Below are 20,359 nucleotides of genomic sequence, written 5' to 3' on the forward strand. Positions count from 1 at the left end.
TAACTTTCCAAGGGCCGAGGGGGTTGGTTCGACGGACGTCACCTAGACTCCGCTTGGGTCAAAGTTCGCCTGAAGGACTTGAACGACAACGCGCCCAGTTTCCCCAGGTCTCAAGTGCGGGTCACCGTCCGGGAGGATGCGGGTCCAGGGACCGTACTGGCTGCTTTGCCAGCCTTTGATTTGGATATGGTTGGTTATCCAGATGTTTTTAAGCCTTTGTTTATGGTGTTGTGATTATTGAATTATTTGATCTTTAGTTGTTATGTAGAGAGTTTTTCAAGCCTTTATTTCGGGTGTTGTGATTACTGAATTATTTGATTTTTAGTTGTTATCTAAAGAGTTTTTTAAGCCTTTATTTCGGGTGTTGTGATTACTGAATTATTTGATTTTTAGTTATCTGAAGAGTTTTTTAAGCCTTTATTTATGGTGTTTTGTGATTATTGAATTATTTGATTTTTAGTTGTTATCTAAAGAGTTTTTTAAGCCTTTATTTCGGGTGTTGTGATTACTGAATTATTTGATTTTTAGTTATCTGAAGAGTTTTTTAAGCCTTTATTTATGGTGTTTTGGGATTATTGAATTATTTGATTTTTTGTTGTTATCTAAAGAGTTTTTTAAGCCTTTATTTCGGGTGTTGTGATTACTGAATTATTTGATTTTTAGTTATCTGAAGAGTTTTTTAAGCCTTTATTTATGGTGTTTTGTGATTATTGAATTATTTGATTTTTAGTTGTTATCTAAAGAGTTTTTTAAGCCTTCATTTCGGGTGTTGTGATTACTGAATTATTTGATTTTTAGTTGTTATCTAAAGAGTTTTTTAAGCCTTTATTTATGGTGTTTTGGGATTATTGAATTATTTGATTTTTAGTTGTTATCTAAAGAGTTTTTAAGCCTTTATTTCGGAAGTTGTGATTATTGAATTATTTGATCTTGTGTTTTTCATTGGTTATTTGGAGGTTTTAAGCCTTTATTTTTGGTGCTGTGATTAATGAATTATTTGATCTTTAGTTTTTCGTTGGTTATTCAGAGGGTTTTTATGGTGTTGTGATTATTGAAATATTTGAGCTTTAGTTTTTCATTGGTTACCTAGAGGTTTACAAGCCTTTATTTTGGGTGATTTGATCATTGAATTCTTTGATCTTTAGTTTTTCATTGGTTATCTTGGGAGATTTTACGCCTTAATTTATGGTGTGATTTTTTAATTATTTGATTTTTAGATTTTCATTTGTTATGGTTTTGGTAAAGTTGTTAGTAATGTTATTAATCAAAAGAAACTCTTCTGATTATTAGTATATTGTTGATGTATGGTTGCCTATCTAGAGAGGTTTTTAAGCCTTTATTTATTGTGTTGATTATTGAATTTTTGGATCTTTAGTTTTTCATTGGTTATGGTTGTGGTAATGTTATTAGTACCGGTAATATTATTAATCAATAGGAACTTTTTATTTCGCGTGTTGTTATTATTGAATTTCTTAATATTTAGATTTTCATTGGCTGTGGTGACATTGTTAGTGATGTTATTAATCAAGAGAAACTTTTCTAGTTATTTTGTATATTATTAATCTATTGTTGGTTATCTAGAGAGTTTTTTAAGCTTTTATTTCAGGTTTTAGGATGAATTTATTTCTTATTAATTAGGTTTAATTTGATTATGGTTTTGGTAAAATTATTATCTTACAATAGAATTTTTCTGATTTTTTAATTTCTTTTATTTATTGGAGCTTTCGTAATTATATGGTTGTGGTAAAGTTATCTTTATTTAATAATAGAATTTTTCTGGTTTTGTAAAAACTGTTATTTGATTTATTTTAGATGTCGTAATTATATGTTCAAATGAAAATAAGTTAATATTAGTTATCTGAACACATTATATATATATATATATATATATATATGTATATGTATATATATTATATATATATGTATATTATATATATATATATATATATATATATATATATATATATATATATATATATATATATATAAGATTATAATCACAATGTTATCATTAGTAAACGCAGTATTTGTAACCAAAAAAAAAAAAAACGAAAATCTTCAACAAAGAAATTTTACAAAGTCAGTTTGGGATTATAATATTATATTGAAAACATAGTTCATATCAGTTTTCTCAATCCATATATAAGGTTTTAATTTTAGAAATATCATTAATAAAAGCAATATTAGAAGGTAATAAAAATATGTAATAAAAAAGGTTTTCAGAATCCCTTGATTATATTATTAAAAACAATATTAGAAATTGATAAAAATATATGAAACAATTTTTTAGAATTCTCTTATTATATTACCAACAGGAAGGAAAACAACCAGTAGATTACCACGTCGTGGGTGGATGGGACGCCCTCACGGTAGACGAGACGGGCGTGGTGAGCTTATGGAGGGCCTTAGACCGGGAGGCTCCGGAGGGAGACCTTAGCATTGCCAACGTGATAGCCGTTGATCGTGGACAGCCGCCCTTATCATCAACGGCAACTCTCACTATAAGCGTCACCGATGTAAACGATTGCCCGCCACGTCTCCTACAACCGACCGTATTCCATGTGCCCGAGGGCGTCCCACCGAGGCGCCTGGGCGTGCTGACAGCTACCGACGAGGACGTGTGGGCGTTGGGAAACGGGCCGCCTTTCAGCTTCACGCTTGCTCCTTCGAATCCTGCTGCTGTTGAGGAATATATTGATATAATATTCCACGAAAGTTAGTGATACGTTGCTCTCTCTCTCTCTCTCTCTCTCTCTCTCTCTCTCTCTCTCTCTCTCTCTCTCTCTCTCTCTCTCTCTCTCTCTCTTTTGCGAATGAAAGTATTGTTGTGCCTTGTTACGCAGGTATATTGCGCACGTTTTAAGAAAAATATCCTTTGAAAACATTTTCTTTTATATGAATATTTTACATTACTATTAGACGGTTAAGTGCTAATACCGTAGCTGTTGTGTATTATATATGTATATATATATATATATATATATATATATATATGTGTGTGTGTGTGTGTATATATATATACACATATATACATATATATAAAGTATAAAATCCACAGGAAACAGGAAAGTGAAAGACTGCATACCAAGCACTTTCGGGAATGTAAAATGTAATATTTGTCACGTGATTTTGTGATAGTTTATATATATATATATGTATATATATATATTTATATATATATTTATATATTTATATATATATGTATATACATATATATATATATATATATATATATATATATATATATATATATATATATATATTGTGTGTGTGTGTATGTTCAGTATATGTATTTGAGGCTCAGTTGTAAAACAGTTGTAAAAAATCCGTCTAGAAAGGCTCTAGAAGAATCTAAGAGGATGAGTGAGTTGACCAAAGGGATGGTGAAAGAGATAATGAAAGCATTAAATGCACATAGGTGTGGTAGAGTGATCAAGAAATGTAGAAGGATAAAAGTTTTCGGTTTTAATTGTAGAAACAAATGCTAATAAGCAAATATATTGAAGAATATAAGATACAGATAGAAGGATGAGGTAGGATAATGCAGTCTCTTGACTGAGTATTTTGAATGTTTAATGAATGTAGATGATAGAGGAGAGGCCGAGTGAAATATTTTGGATAAGTTTGCATATGTTTATGAGAGTAATTTGATAACGCAAAGTGGAAAGGATTAAATTATAAATTATAAGATTATAAATGAAAGACTATTGTACAGCTGACTGGAGTTTGTAGGGTATATCTTGATGAGGGAAAGGTACTGAAGGAATAGTTGTTGCTATGTATGATAATGAGCAAAGTTAATGGAAATTAACTAGGGAAAATTTAATTAACTTATTTGTTATTCAGGTTACAGTTTAAATCTAATGACTTGAGTTTTATGAATGGTTAATGGATGTAGGCAATAGAAGAGCGGCCGAGTCAAATAGTTCGGGAAAGTTTGCAAATATTTTTGGGAGTAACTTGAGGGAAATATAGGGTTAGAAATACCAAGGCCATTGATAAGTTTATAAGTGAGAGGCTGTTGTACAGCTGACCAGAGTTTGTAAGGTATACCTGGATGATGGAATGGTTCGGAAGGAATAAGTTTTAGCAATAATTGTAGCTTTTTATGATAATAAATGGAATCAATGAAAATTGTTTAGGGTAAGATATCGTTATTTTGATAAACATACAGTTTGCAATAATGTACATTGAATAGAAATCTCTAGAAAAAATTCAAGAAAATACCAGAGAGAGAGAGAGAGAGAGAGAGAGAGAGAGAGAGAGAGAGAGAGAGAGAGAGAGAGAGAGAGAGAGAGAGATTACTATCATTTCGCAAATGCAAGAGTACAGATCAAATTTTAACATCTAGATAAATTATTGACTACTTATTTATTAAATGACAATTTCCTTTTATGTAAAACTCTGTAAAGGTTTGGATAGCGGCCGTGGAGGTGCTGAGGTCTGGACGAAAGATGTTTTGGACCGAGAACAGCATCGGATCCTGTTGGCTGAAATCCTTCTGAAGGATTCTCAAGGTTTATCTGGTAATCAGACCATCAGCATCATCGTTGATGACGTCAATGACAATCCAATGAAACCAGCATCAAAAACTGTCTACCTTTGGAAAACTCAGGTAAGATGAGAAAATATTAAACCAAATTTCAATCTTATCCCGAAGACTTGTTTAATAAATCAGTCATTTTTCAACCACTCTTCAAGAAGGTTAAATCTTGCTTATTCAACCGGCTGGTCTCTTAACATTACACTACTACTCTTGGGTAGTGCCATAGCCTCTGTACCATGGTCTTCCACTGTCTTGGGTTAGAGTTCTCTTGCTTGAGGGTACACTTTGGCACACACTTCTATCTTATTTCTCATCCTCTTGTTTTGTTAAAGTATTTATAGTTTATATAGGAGATATTTATTTAAATGTTTTCACTCTTAAAACATTTCATTTTTCCTTGTTTCCTTTCCTCACTGGGCTATTTTCCCTGTTGGAGCCCTGGGCTTATAACATTCTGCTTTTCCAACTACAGTTGTAGCGTAGCAACTACTACTACTACTACTACTACTACTATTATTATTATTATTATTATTATTATTATTACTACGGTTGTAGCGTAGCAACTACTACCACTACTACTATTACTACTACTACTACTACTACTAGTAATCACCTGTTTTTCTCCAAAATTAAAAGACCGGAAGCTCCGAGGCTCCTCTTGGACGAGTGTATGTGGATGATCCAGACGACTGGGACATTGCGGACAAGAGATTTCATTGGCTGGGGCAGCCCCACCCGCTTTTCTCTCTCGACTCGAAGAAGGGAACTATTCTTGCCTCCAGTCAAGTTAGGGAAGGAAGGTAAGGTCCTTGGGAGTTTTTAAGGTTGTTTATATGGAAAAAGAATATATATATATATATATATATATATATATATATATATATTTATGATATATATATATATATATATGCATACATACATGTACATTTATATACATTTGAATACATGTTCGTGTATATATATATATATATATATATATATATATATATATATATAATTATATATATATGTATGTGTATGTATGTATGCATATATATACTTATTTATGTGTGTGTATGTGTATATATATATATATATATATATATATATATATATACATATATATATATATATATATGTATATATATATATATATATATATATATATATATATATACTGTATATATATATATAACCATAATTCTACAAAGATTAATGTTGTGTGAATAAATAGGATTTATGAAGTTGCTGCCATATCTTGTCATAGATGATATTTGGATAATAAAAGAATATGTTTTTATATATATGGATACTGAGGAAAATTCTATGGCAGAAGGTACTATAAAGGGAATTGTGTATCTGAGAAGGTAGAAATTATGAAATAAAATAAGTCATTACAGATGTAGATAATTGCTAATGCGCATTTGCTAAAACGATCCTTCCTTATGAAAAATATAAATAAATTTTGGATGAAAATTATTATATAAAAGAGTCTATGGAAAGAGATGATGTGGAGAGAAAGTGTGGAAAAAAAAAGGTGATTGAATAGACAAACTCAAAAAATAAAAGTAAACTTGTCTTAAGATGAATATGGCGAATAATATGGGATTGAAAATAGAAGAAATAAAGAAAAAAACTAAAAAGAGGAGTATGGCAAAAATTGTGGTTCACAGGTTAAAAAGAAAAAAAAAAACCGTAATTTTAATCGGATACTCTCCGTAAAAGTATACTGTTCTCAGCCGTATTTCAGTAAAATACAGGCCATTGTAATTTTAAACTTTGTTATTATCTTTTACGGGTTGGTGACCGTAATATCACTCCTTAACGTCAATATATCCGTTTTTAAAACGGATAATGCCTGGCAACATTTATTCCAAGATTTTTGCCGTTTTTAACGGCAAATTTTTAACTGTTGAATATAGACAAAATAAAAAATTAATGTAAAGTGTCTAGATGAATGTGGCGAATAAGATGTTAAATGTAAAAAAAAAAATAAAATAAAAAAGGAATTGTGTTAAGATGAATGTGGCGAATAAGATGTGATTGAGTATAAAGAAATTTTTTGAAAAAATTAAGGTAAATTGTGTTAAAATGAATGTGGTGAATAAGATGTGGTTGAATATAGAAAATTTTTTTAAAAGATTAAGGTGAATTGTGTTAAGATGAATGTGGCGAATAAGATGTGGTTGAATATAGAGAAAATTTTTAAAAATTAAGGTGAATTGTGTTAAAATGAATGTGGCGAATAAGATGTGGTTGAATATAGAGAAATTTTTTTTTAAATTAAAGTGAATTGTGTTAAGATGAATGTGGCGAATAAGATGTGGTTGAATATAGAGAAAATTTTTAAAAGATTAAGGTGAATTGTGTTAAGATGAATGTGGCGAATAAGATGTGGTTGAATATAGAGAAAATTTTTAAAAATTAAGGTGAATTGTGTTAAAATGAATGTGGCGAATAAGATGTGGTTGAATATAGAGAAATATTTTTAAAAATTAAAGTGAATTGTGTTAAGATGAATGTGGCGAATAAGATGTGGTTGAATATAGAGAAAAATTTTAAAAGATTAAGGTGAATTGTGTTAAGATGAATGTGGCGAATAAGATGTGGTTGAATATAGAGAACATTTTTAAAAATTAAGGTGAATTGTGTTAAAATGAATGTGGCGAATAAGATGTGGTTGAATATAGAGAAATTTTTTTTTAAATTAAAGTGAATTGTGTTAAGATGAATGTGGCGAATAAGATGTGGTTGAATATAGAGAAATTTTTTAAAAGATTAAGGTGAATTGTGTTAAGATGAATGTGGCAAATAAGATGTGGTTGAATATAGAGAAAATTTTTTAAAAATTAAAGTGAATTGTGTTAAGATGAATGTGGCGAATAAGATGTGGTTGAATATAGAGAACATTTTTAAAAGATTAAGGTGAATTGTGTTAAGATGAATGTGGCGAATAAGATGTGGTTGAATATAGAGAAAATTTTTAAAAATTAAGGTGAATTGTGTTAAAATGAATGTGGCGAATAAGATGTGGTTGAATATAGAGAAATTTTTTTAAAAATTAAAGTGAATTGTGTTAAGATGAATGTGGCGAATAAGATGTGGTTGAATATAGAGAAAATTTTTAAAAGATTAAGGTGAATTGTGTTAAGATGAATGTGGCGAATAAGATGTGGTTGAATATAGAGAAAATTTTTAAAAATTAAGGTGAATTGTGTTAAAATGAATGTGGCGAATAAGATGTGGTTGAATATAGAGAAATTTTTTTTTAAATTAAAGTGAATTGTGTTAAGATGAATGTGGCGAATAAGATGTGGTTGAATATAAAGAAAATTTAAAAAAAAATTAAGGTGAATTGTGTTAAGATGAATGTGGCGAATAAGATGTGGTTGAATGTAAAGAAATTTTTTAAAAATTAAGGTGAATTGTGTTAAGATGAATGTGGCGAATAAGATGTGGTTGAATATAAAGTAAATTTTCAAAAAATTAAGGTGAATTGTGTTAAGATGAATGTGGCGAATAAGATGTGGTTGAATATAAAGTAAATTTTCAAAAAATTGAGGTGAATTGTGTTAAGATGAATGTGGCGAATAAGATGTGGTTGAATATAAAGTAAATTTTCAAAAAATTAAGGTGAATTGTGTTAAGATGAATGTGGCGAATAAGATGTGGTTGAATATAAAGTAAATTTTCAAAAAATTAAGGTGAATTGTGTTAAGATGAATGTGGCGAATAAGATGTGGTTGAATATAAAGTAAATTTTCAAAAAATTAAGGTGAATTGTGTTAAGATGAATGTGGCGAATAAGATGTGGTTGAATATAAAGTAAATTTTCAAAAAATTAAGATGAATTGTGTTAAGATGAATGTGGCGAATAAGATGTGGTTGAATATAAAGTAAATTTTCAAAAAATTAAGGTGAATTGTGTTAAGATGAATGTGGTGAATAAGATGTGGTTGAATATAAAGAAAATTTTTTAGAAATTAAGGTGAATTGTGTTGAAATGAATGAGGAATATAAGATGTGGTTGAATATAGAGAAAATTTTCAAAAAATTAAGGTGAATTGTGTTAAGATGAATGTGGTGAATAAGATGTGGTTGAATATAAAGAAATTTTTTTAGAAATTAAGGTGAATTGTGTTGAAATGAATGAGGAATATAAGATGTGGTTGAATATAGAGAAAATTTTAAAAAAATGAAGGTGAATTGTGTTAAGATGAATGTGGTGAATAAGATGTGGTTGAATATAAAGAAAATTTTTAAAAAATTAAGGTGAATTGTGTTAAAATGAATGTGGCGAATAAGATGTGGTTGAGTATAAAGAAAATTTTTAAAAAATTAAGGTGAATTGTGTTAAGATGAATGTGGCGAATAAGATGTGGTTGAGTATAAAGAAAATTTTTAAAAAATTAAGGTGAATTGTGTTAAGATGAATGTGGTGAATAAGATGTGGTTGAGTATAAAGAAAATTTTTAAAAAATTAAGGTGAATTGTGTTAAGATGAATGTGGTGAATAAGATGTGGTTGAGTATAAAGAAAATTTTTAAAAAAATTAAGGTGAATTGTGTTAAGATGAATGTGGTGAATAAGATGTGGTTGAGTATAAAGAAAATTTTTAAAAAATTAAGGTGAATTGTGTTAAGATGAATGTGGCGAATAAGATGTGGTTGAGTATAAAGAAAATTTTTAAAAAATTAAGGTGAATTGTGTTAAGATGAATGTGGTGAATAAGATGTGGTTGAGTATAAAGAAAATTTTTAAAAAATTAAGGTGAATTGTGTTAAGATGAATGTGGTGAATAAGATGTGGTTGAGTATAAAGAAAATTTTTAAAAAATTAAGGTGAATTGTGTTAAGATGAATGTGGCGAATAAGATGTGGTTGAGTATAAAGAAAATTTTTAAAAAATTAAGGTGAATTGTGTTAAGATGAATGTGGCGAATAAGATGTAGTTGAGTATAAAGAAAATCTTTAAAAAAATTAAGGTGAATTGTGTTAAGATGAATGTGGCAAATAAGATGTGGTTGAATATAAAGGAAATGAAAAAAATACAGGCTAGATTTTTTAAGATGAATATGGTGAATAATATGCAACTGAATAGAGAGAAAATAAAATATAAAGGTAAAATGTTCAAGACGAATGTGGCGAATAAGATGTGGTTGAATATAAAGAATATATTTTTTTAAATTAAGGTGAATTGTGTTAAGATGAATGTGACAAATAAGATGTGGTTGAAAATAAGGAAAACTAAAAAAAATAAAGGTGAAATGTTTTAAGATGAATGTGGTGAATAAGATGTGGTTGAATATAAAGAAAATTTTAAAAAATAAAGGTAAAATGTCTTAAGATGAATGTGGCGAATAAAATGGGACTGAACAGAGAGGAAATAAAAAATAAAGGTAAAATGTCTTAAAATGAATATTGCGGATAAGATGTTGAATTTAAAAAAAAAAAAATATAAAGGTAAAATGTCTCAAGATGAATGTGGCAAATAAGATGTAGTTGGATATAAAGAAAAGTGAAAAAAATAAAGGTGAAATATGTCAAGATGAATGTGATGAATAAGATGGAACTGAATATAGAGAAACTCAAAAATGTAGTTAAATCATCTTAAGATAGAAGATGAATTAATGAAAGGTAAAATGCCTTAAGATAAATGTGATGAATAAGATGTGTTTAAGTATAGAGAAAATGAAAAATGAAGTCAAATCGTCTTAAGATGGAAGATGAATGAATGAAAATGGCGTCTGTTGCGCAAATAGAAACGGAGACGAGAAGACGACCTGCAAAGGTTTCTCTGGTGTAATAACCGTCAGAAACGTGTTAGAGCCAAAAGACGAAATTAAAGTTTGCCATTATGCAAAGGGCTCCGGCATGTTGCGCGCGAGGATTTATAGGAGCGTCGGTAAGGAGAGGCAGTTATTTTTATATGCAGGGATTTCATGAGTTTACAATTATAAGGCCGGTGTGGTAATGTCTTCTATGTACACCCCAACACGTGCGCCGCACGCGCACACACACACACACACATATATATATGTATATATATATATATATATATATATATATATATATATATATATATATATATATATATATATATATATACACATATATATATAAATATATATATATATATATATATATATATATATATATATATATATACATATATATATATATGTATATATATATATATATATATATATATATATATATATATATATATATATATATATATATATATATATATATACATACATACATATACCAAAGGCACTTCCCCCAATTTTGGGGGGTAGCCGACAACAACAAGAAACAAAACAAAAAAGGGGACCTCTACTCTCTACGTTCCTCCAGCCTAACCAGGAACTCAGCCGAGTTCAGCTGGTACTGCTAGGGTGCCACAGCCCAACCTCCCACATTTCCACCACAGATGAAGCTTCATACTGCTGAGTCCCCTACTGCTGCTACCTCCGCGGTCATCTAAGGCACCGGAGGAAGCAGCAGGGCCTACCGGAACTGCGTCACAATCGCTCGCCATTCATTCCTATTTCTAGCACGCTCTCTTGCCTCTCTCACATCTATCCTCCTATCACCCAGAGCTTTCTTCACACCATCCATCCACCCAAACCTTGGCCTTCCTCTTGTACTTCTCCCATCAACTCTTGCATTCATCACCTTCTTTAGCAGACAGCCATTTTCCATTCTCTCAACATGGCCAAACCACCTCAACACATTCATATCCACTCTAGCCGCTAACTCATTTCTTACACCCGTTCTCACCCTCACCACTTCGTTCCTAACCCTATCTACTCGAGATACACCAGCCATACTCCTCAGACACTTCATCTCAAACACATTCAATTTCTGTCTCTCCATCACTTTCATTCCCCACAACTCCGATCCATACATCACAGTTGGTACAATCACTTTCTCATATAGAACTCTCTTTACATTCATGCCCAACCCTCTATTTTTTACTACTCCCTTAACTGCCCCCAACACTTTGCAACCTTCATTCACTCTCTGACGTACATCTGCTTCCACTCCACCATTTGCTGCAACAACAGACCCCAAGTACTTAAACTGATCCACCTCCTCAAGTAACTCTCCATTCAACATGACATTCAACCTTGCACCACCTTCCCTTCTCGTACATCTCATAACCTTACTCTTACCCACATTAACTCTCAACTTCCTTCTCTCACACACCCTTCCAAATTCTGTCACTAGTCGGTCAAGCTTCTCTTCTGTGTCTGCTACCAGTACAGTATCATCCGCAAACAACAACTGATTTACCTCCCATTCATGATCATTCTCGCCTACCAGTTTTAATCCTCGTCCAAGCACTCGAGCATTCACCTCTCTCACCACTCCATCAACATACAAGTTAAACAACCACGGCGACATCACACATCCCTGTCTCAGCCCCACTCTCACCGGAAACCAATCGCTCTCTTCATTTCCTATTCTAACACATGCTTTACTACCTTTGTAGAAACTTTTCACTGCTTGCAACAACCTTCCACCAACTCCATATAACCTCATCACATTCCACATTGCTTCCCTATCAACTCTATCATATGCTTTCTCCAGATCCATAAATGCAACATACACCTCCTTACCTTTTGCTAAATATTTCTCGCATATCTGCCTAACTGTAAAAATCTGATTCATACAACCCCTACCTCTTCTAAAACCACCCTGTACTTCCAAGATTGCATTCTCTGTTTTATCCTTAATCCTATTAATCAGTACTCTACCATACACTTTTCCAACTACACTCAACAAACTAATACCTCTTGAATTACAACACTCATGCACATCTCCCTTACCCTTATATAGTGGTACAATACATGCACAGACCCAATCTACTGGTACCATTGACAACACAAAACACACATTAAACAATCTCACCAACCATTCAAGTACAGTCACACCCCCTTCCTTCAACATCTCTGCTTTCACACCATCCATACCAGATGCTTTTCCTACTCTCGTTTCATCTAGTGCTCTCCTCACTTCCTCTATTGTAATCTCTCTCTCATTCTCATCTCCCATCACTGGCACCTCAACACCTACAACAGCAATTACATCTGCCTCCCTATCATCCTCAACATTCAGCAAACTTTCAAAATATTCCGCCCACCTTTTCCTTGCCTCCTCTCCTTTTAACAACCTTCCATTTCCATCTTTCACTGTCTCTTCAATATATATATATATATATATATATATATATATATATATATATATATATATATATATATAGCCCCTATATGCTAAAGATCAAGTTTCTGGCTATATATTTTGTATATATAAATGTGCATAATAGAATATGCAATGGAAGATGAAATATCATTGGAATGAGCAAGGATTAATGAGGTAGAATCATTTGGATATTTAGGAACTATGATCGTTATAATAAAGCGGCTTTAGAATTTGAGTTTAATGCAAGATTGAAAAAAAGCAAATCAGACAATGGCTAGGTTATGTAAAATTTGGAAATCAAATCGTCTGAAATTACATATGAAAATCAGGCTATATATCAGTTTAATAGGATCTGTGTTACTGTATGGGTATGAGTCGTGGTATGACAATGGAACAATATTCAATTGATTTAATAGATTTGAGAACAAAGCCATCAGAAGAATATTGAGAGTTAAATGGCAGGAGAGGATTAGAAATGAGACTATAAGAGAGATTACTAGAGTGTCATATGTGGATGAGATCATGGTGAGGGGTAAATGGAAATGGTTTGGGCATGCTCTTCACACTCCCCAAGAGAGGTTAGTTCACCAAACGTTCAGTTAGGCTCCACAAGGCACTAGAACAGTTGGAAGTAGGTCTTCTAACTAAGGACTGAGGACTATGAAGCGGGAAGTAGATGATGATGAATGGAAAATTGTTGATTTAAAAGCTCAAGATAGAATTAACTAGGTAAATCCAACCGAAACCCTTTGCGTCAAAAGGCGTAGGAGATGATGATGATGATATATTTCCCCTCATGCCCATTGACATTGCAGAGGTACAATATAAATCCCTGTCCCTCAGGAAGGGGAAGGGAGTAGGAATGGTTGAATTTGTGCGCGCGTATGCGTGTGCGCAGATCTGTGTAAATATTTCGTCAAAATATCATCTCCTCCTCCTACGCCTATTAACGTAAAGGGCCTCGGTTAGATTTGGCCAGTCGTCACTATCTTGAGATTTTAAATCAATACTTCATTCATGAAAAATAATGGGACGGGACTACTACCCCGAGGAACACCAGATATTACATTCCTAGTCACTATCGTCCGATTCTTTAAAATGTTTTGATTAGAAATTCAATAATTAGGCTTAGATAAGGCCCACCTACTCCCATCTAGATCTGTTTAAATTGCAATACTGGGGCCTCATAATTAACAATATCAAGGGCAGCAATAAAATTAAAACAAATCATACGAAAATAGGGTTATGGTGGCCAAATGGTAACGTCCCTGACTGATGATTGCCAGGCTGGGATTCAAGTCCCGCTCAAACTCGTTATTTCCTTTGATCGCTGCAACCTCACCATCCTTGTGAGCTAAGGATGGTGTGTTTAAGGGAGTCATAGGTCCATCTGCTGAATCATCAGCAGCCATTGCCCAACCCTCCCTCGTTCTAACTTAGTTGGAGAAGGGGATTGGGCGGTGATCATATGGATATACGGTCAGTCTCTAAGACATTGACTTGCTTGATAGGGCATTGTCACTGTCCTTTAAGTTTACCATTCATGGGCGGCCTTTAAATATTTAAACTCCCTGGCCACAATCAAGAGATTTCAGTAGAGTATTGAAAATTGAAGAAAGGCATCACAAGTCATCACATTCTCTTGCACAGGTAACAGCATCCCCTTTTATATCCCGTTTTAAGTTATTCTAGTTTCCTAAAGTATACTTTACCTGACAGCATACAGAAGCAACCAGCAGGTGCGCTCTTATATGCCACTGACTTCCGAGCTGGAGGGAAAAAAATCACATAAATGTGTATTAAAGCTGTTTGCGGCTACCAGGAAGACACGATTTTAAAGTCTGCTTGAGAGATGAATTTTAATACTCGTTTAATTGTCAGCTATAGCACTCAATGCTATGGCATTGAGTTTGTAATGAGAAGAGTAATTTCATAACACAAATACTATTCCAAAAACCTATACATATATATATATATATACAGATACATATATATGTGTATATATATATATATATATATATATATATATATATATATATATATACACACGCACACATATATGTTTATATATACATATGTATATATATATATATATATATATATATATATATATATATATATATATATAAAGGTAGATATATATTTATAAATTATATATTATATATACACACACTCATATATATATATATATATATATATATACATATATGTATATATACATATATATTATATATATACATATACACACAGTATATATATATTATATATACATATACACACAGTATATATATATATATATGTATATATATATATATATATATATATACACGTATATATACATACATACTTATGCGCCCTCAAATGCAAACACGAAAACGCCAAAGCGTAGCAAAAGCAATTTCTAGAAATACGGAAATTCAGTCACTGAACTGCGGACTTTAGTGGAAGCAGAGCTTCCTTTATTACGTAAATTTAGAGTTTAATTTTTCACGGTTTATGCCTCGAGGCTGTGTGGACTCTCGGAATGTGTCTTTCTTGTCTCGCTTCTCGCGATACTCTTTTTAACTTTTCCCTTGTTTCTTTGAGGTGTTCGCCTCTCCACGTAATCCACCATTTCAAATGACGACAATGTAGGAAGGTTGTATTTGAACGTCATTTATATGTGACTGTTAGCATTCTTGTATTTGGAAATGTATGAATATAAAATGTATAGACTTGATTCTGAGTTAGAACTCAATTCCATAGTCGAAAGTACTAATTTCAATAGTCTTATAATTTTTCCTTCCATGGTTATAATACATTTTATACTCCTTAAGTGTCAGCTTTCATTATTTCTACACATATGAATATATATAAATACTTCTTCCCGGAAATATATGAATATGAAATGAAAAGACTTGATTGGAGTTGGTACTCGCCCCTACTCGAGGGACGGGGAGAGCTGAGTGTGACAGGAAAGAAATATATAATTATATTTATATATTTACATATTCATATATATAGCCAGAAACTTGCTCTTTTTATATAAGGGAGTTAGATGCTTCCATATTACTTGTTTATATTGGTATAAATACTTTCGCTTTAGAAAATTATAATCTTTTTGAAAAAAAAAATATTTAAGATGATTTTCATCAAAATACTGATGTTAAATTTCTTGATAATGGAGGGACGTATATTAAAAACTAGTGTGCGCGACCAGTAAATTTTTTTACATAGATATGCACATACATGCGTACATGCAACCTCTTTTCACCAGGGTATGACTACAACTCTCTCGGTGAGGGACGGGGAGAGCTAAGCGTGACCGAATATATATATATATATATATATATATATATATATATATATATATATATATATATATATATATATATATCTATATATATATATATATATATATATAAATGAGCTATATTTATTCCATCCATTCATATACCAAGGCACTTCCCCCAATTTTGGGGGGTAGCCGACACCAACAATGAAACAAAACAAAAAGGGGACCTCTACTCTCTATGTTCCTTCAGCCTAATCAGGGACTCAACCGAGTTCAGCTGGTACTGCTAGGGTGCCACAGCCCAACCTCCCACATTTCCACCACAGATGAAGCTTCATAATGCTGACTCCCCTACTGCTGCTACCTCCGCGGTCATCCTTGTCGATGTCTCGCAGGAATTTTATACAGGAGAGGGGGTTCCCAGCCCCCTCGTCCCGTCCCTTTTAGTCGCCCCTTACGACACGCAGGGATAACGTTGGCGCTATTCTAATTTTTATATGCCCCCGCGGCCACAGGGGGCATATATTTATTAATACATTAAAATCTGGATTCTGGATCAGAGTCCAGGCGAAATCACTCAAAGTCTATAGTATCTGACCAGAGGGGTTTCGAACCTTGGTCCAGGATTCTTGTATGCCATTGACCATACCGCTTCGTGGTTAAGTGGTATGGTCAATGGCATACAAGTATCCTGGACCAGGGTACGAAACCCAGCCGGTCAGATACTATAGTCTTTGAGTGGTTTCGCCTGGGGCTCTGATCCCGAGGTCGTTAAGAGAATCCAGATTTTAATGTATTAATATATATGGCTTATTTGAAATATGAAAAACACGTCTAAATGTGCAAATTTATCATACATATATATATATGTGTATATATATATATATATATATATATATATATATATATATATATATATATATATATATATATATATATATATATATATATATATATATATATATAGCCAGATGCTTGCTCTTTATTTTATAGGAGTGTTAGAAATTTTCATGTTTGCAGAAGCTTTTTTTCTTGCTTATATTATAGTCCGTGGGCTGAAGGGGCTCACCTTGCACCCCCGTTTAAAATTGACAAAAGTGCATTTAGGTTGTAGCATTGGATCCATATTTTCATTTTTCTAATGTTCCCATTGAAAAAATAGGAACTCACTACCACTCCTCGGCCACTTTATTTGATGACATCGAATTTTGCAGCTGCCAATTTTGGGGTAGGGGAAACCTAATTAGACATAACTCCGGACTGAATGGTCACGGAAAGATAAATGACATATCAAAATAAAATAGACAAGATAAAATATCAAGATAAAATAGACAATTTAAAGTTATGTTTAATGATTAGGTCACCAGAGGTCAAAAGGTCACCAAATTTGGGGTCAAGTGAAAATTTTAGGCACCTCCATAAATGTACCCCCTGGACCAGCCAGACCAATATTTGATAACTTTTTCTACCTTATTTCTAGAGAAATAGAATGATACCCATTAATTGTACTTATTGGCCAAATCAAGGAAATGAGATGTTATGTAACAAGGTCAATTTTCAAATTTGTCGTTTTGTTGCCTCAAAATCGTAAGAACTGATAAAGCTCATAACTCTTCTTATAGAGGGGCTACGGAAATTATTTTGGTGTGTTTTCCCAGGTTTTGGGGTCAGAGAATCCAATAAAAACATTCTCAACAATGCCAACTAATTACATCATGTTTAAATTCAGTATGGCTGCCACTCCGGACGCCGTAATATTGACATGGCTATAACTCCGCCATGAATGCAACAAGAGAGGTAATATTCGTGTCCTCACCCAGGTTCTTGAGATCACAGCATCCAATAAAGGCAGTCTCAACAAGTCTGTCAGTAAATTTGGGGAAAATCACATAAATCAACAATAGAAATGCTTTATTTGAAGGTTACGACAATCATGAATGAAATACAATAAAACTGTACATGATGCAAGACCTCATTGAGAAAATTCACACTGTGTTGCTTTGGACTACAGAAAAAAGTCAACCTAGGCAAGGTATAAAGTCTACTTGGGTACCTTTTGGTCCACTTTTAATTAATTGAAAGGCAATTATTGGAATTATCTTGTGATACAAGGGAGGTCCTTGGTCCATCGAGCCTGAAATCTACCATCTTCATACTCGAAACTTTCTTAGTCCGAGTCGGACCCACTATCATCACTTTCATAGTCATCATAAAAATTTCCATCACCTTCATTGTTTTCATCAAGGCTTTCATCGTCCGACGTCTCATCATCGTTTCAAGTATATCAGCCATACTTGTAGGAAGTGCAGTTCCCTTGAACCAACAGGGTTCAAGATTTCCATCCTTCATTATCCAACCATGATACGTAGCTGAATGTGGGACCTTAGGTTTGGGACAATGGGCACGTTTCCATATCACAACCTGATAGTTTACCCTTCTAATTTGCTCATTTAGACACACTCTCGGTGGCGGAAGAGATGAAAGATCAACATTCTTCTTTGACTCCAGGGTCTGCCCACTGCACTTTGACTTGAGCATTTGGTATCGAAGCTAGTCAACTCCTTTGTCTTAGTTTTGGCAGAATACATTGTGCAGGTGAAATCCTCAAGAGCAAGGAAGATTTCATCTCGAGCATTTGGTATCGAAGCTAGTCAACTCCTTTGTCTTAGTTTTGGCAGAATACATAGTGCAGGTGAAATCCTCAAGAGCAAGGAAGATTTCATCGGTTACCTCCCATGACTCCCCTAGGCAACTGAAGACTTCTTGGTACTTTGGGCGTTTCTGTAGAATTTGCAGCGGTTTTAACTTGCCAATTCCTTTGAAGGCACTGGTAGTATCGCATCTACTGAATGCGTGCAGACCAAGGAGAGCGGCACAGTAAGTTGGTGTGAACCCTTTCGATAGTTCTGTGACATCTATCAATCGCCTTCTATTCCCAGTGCCAGTATCAAAAAGGAGTTGCACACGTAAGTTTGGAGCATAATACAGAAGTATGAAGAATATGTCACTGTCTGGACTTCAAACCCGAACAAATTTATATACTTCATCCTTGGCATAGGTTGAATAGAGAATGACACGTGAATCAGTCTCTTCCTGGGTTGAGTCAAGAGATTCAATTTGAAATGCGGTGATCTTCCCATTGACTGCCGTGAGTTCGTACGCCTTGGCCTTACAAACTAAAATAAGCTTTTTCTTCTCTACCTTCGGTATATTCTCCTCCGTGCACCAAACCCTTGAGTAATTCAACGAGCTGAGTTTTATTGTCGTCTTTACTCAAGAACTCTTTCCAGTTATCTGGTCACCTTGTGTTTTCTCCACTAACCAAACGTTTTTCTCCTGAGCCACGATTTGATCTCTCCAGGGACTTTATTGAATTGGGCATGTAAGTGTCAGTGCTGAAAATCACACTGGATTTCCCAGATGTAGAGACGGAAAAGATGTTTTGACATATCTGTTTGAATGTTTTTGGCATTTCCTTCATTGAGTGAAACACGGCATTTCCTTCTTCTACATTCATGGTATCTTTGTCAGGAGGAATAACAGCATAATTTGTGTCTTTCACTAAGTGGTGGAATGCCTTGCTCTTGTCTGTCTTCAGAAGATACCCATCTGGTGTCCCAAGTGATGATGGCACAGACATGAGTGAGCAATAGAGCAAAGAAGTCATCATTCTTCTTCAGTCTCTCTGTTATGATTGTGTTCTTTGCTTGTTTTCCTCTTTCCTCAGCCATCTCAATATCCTTTGAAATATCAGTAGGAACAGAAGCACCAGAAAGGAGACAGACCAGCCCTTCCGAGTCAATTTCAAAGGGGTTAAGGAAACTTTCCACAGCATCAATGATCTTCCTGGTAGCTTTCTTACTCTTTTAGATCTGTGATGGACGGGTATCATGATGCTTGCTGTCTCTGCTGCTTTCGCCCCCCATATTCACCATCTGTAGCATCACCTCTAGGTACCTTGATCTCTCATGAGCAGTTTTCACCCAACGTCTGTATGCTTCAAAATTCCCTAGTAGCCCTGATACCTCGGCACCTTTCCCTCCAGCTCCACCATGGGACTTTGCATGCTTCATGAAAATCGCCTTTATTGTTTTGTCCACAGAACATTGGTTTCCTGGAATGTATGACCTGGCTACGCTGATTGCTCCAAGCTTCAATAGTTCGGTTGCTCCAGGGTGAGTCTCATCAAAGTATGCCAAATAGACAGAGAAAAATGTCAAATAGCGTGCATAATTTTGTCTATCGCAACTATGGAACAAATCTGCCATCATGTTTAAACAAGTAGAAATCATTATTCTTCACGGCCATGAGGAGGGAGAGCACCAGCCAGATGTGGTCGGCATAAGACAG

General features: G+C 33.5%; 1 protein-coding gene across 1 annotated transcript in view; it reads left to right on the forward strand.

Annotated features, from left to right (window-relative positions):
- Nucleotides 1-20,359, forward strand: part of LOC137625837 (putative neural-cadherin 2) — a 111,964-nt gene that overhangs the window by 68,138 nt on the left and 23,467 nt on the right. The window contains exons 10-13 of the mRNA XM_068356727.1: nt 13-189; nt 2,316-2,715; nt 4,413-4,615; nt 5,183-5,346. Coding sequence (XP_068212828.1) covers nt 13-189; nt 2,316-2,715; nt 4,413-4,615; nt 5,183-5,346 — 944 coding nt within the window. The remainder of the gene's footprint in view (nt 1-12; nt 190-2,315; nt 2,716-4,412; nt 4,616-5,182; nt 5,347-20,359) is intronic.

This window comes from Palaemon carinicauda, chromosome 33 (assembly GCF_036898095.1).
Source record: "Palaemon carinicauda isolate YSFRI2023 chromosome 33, ASM3689809v2, whole genome shotgun sequence".
Taxonomy (NCBI): Eukaryota; Metazoa; Arthropoda; class Malacostraca; order Decapoda; family Palaemonidae; genus Palaemon; species Palaemon carinicauda.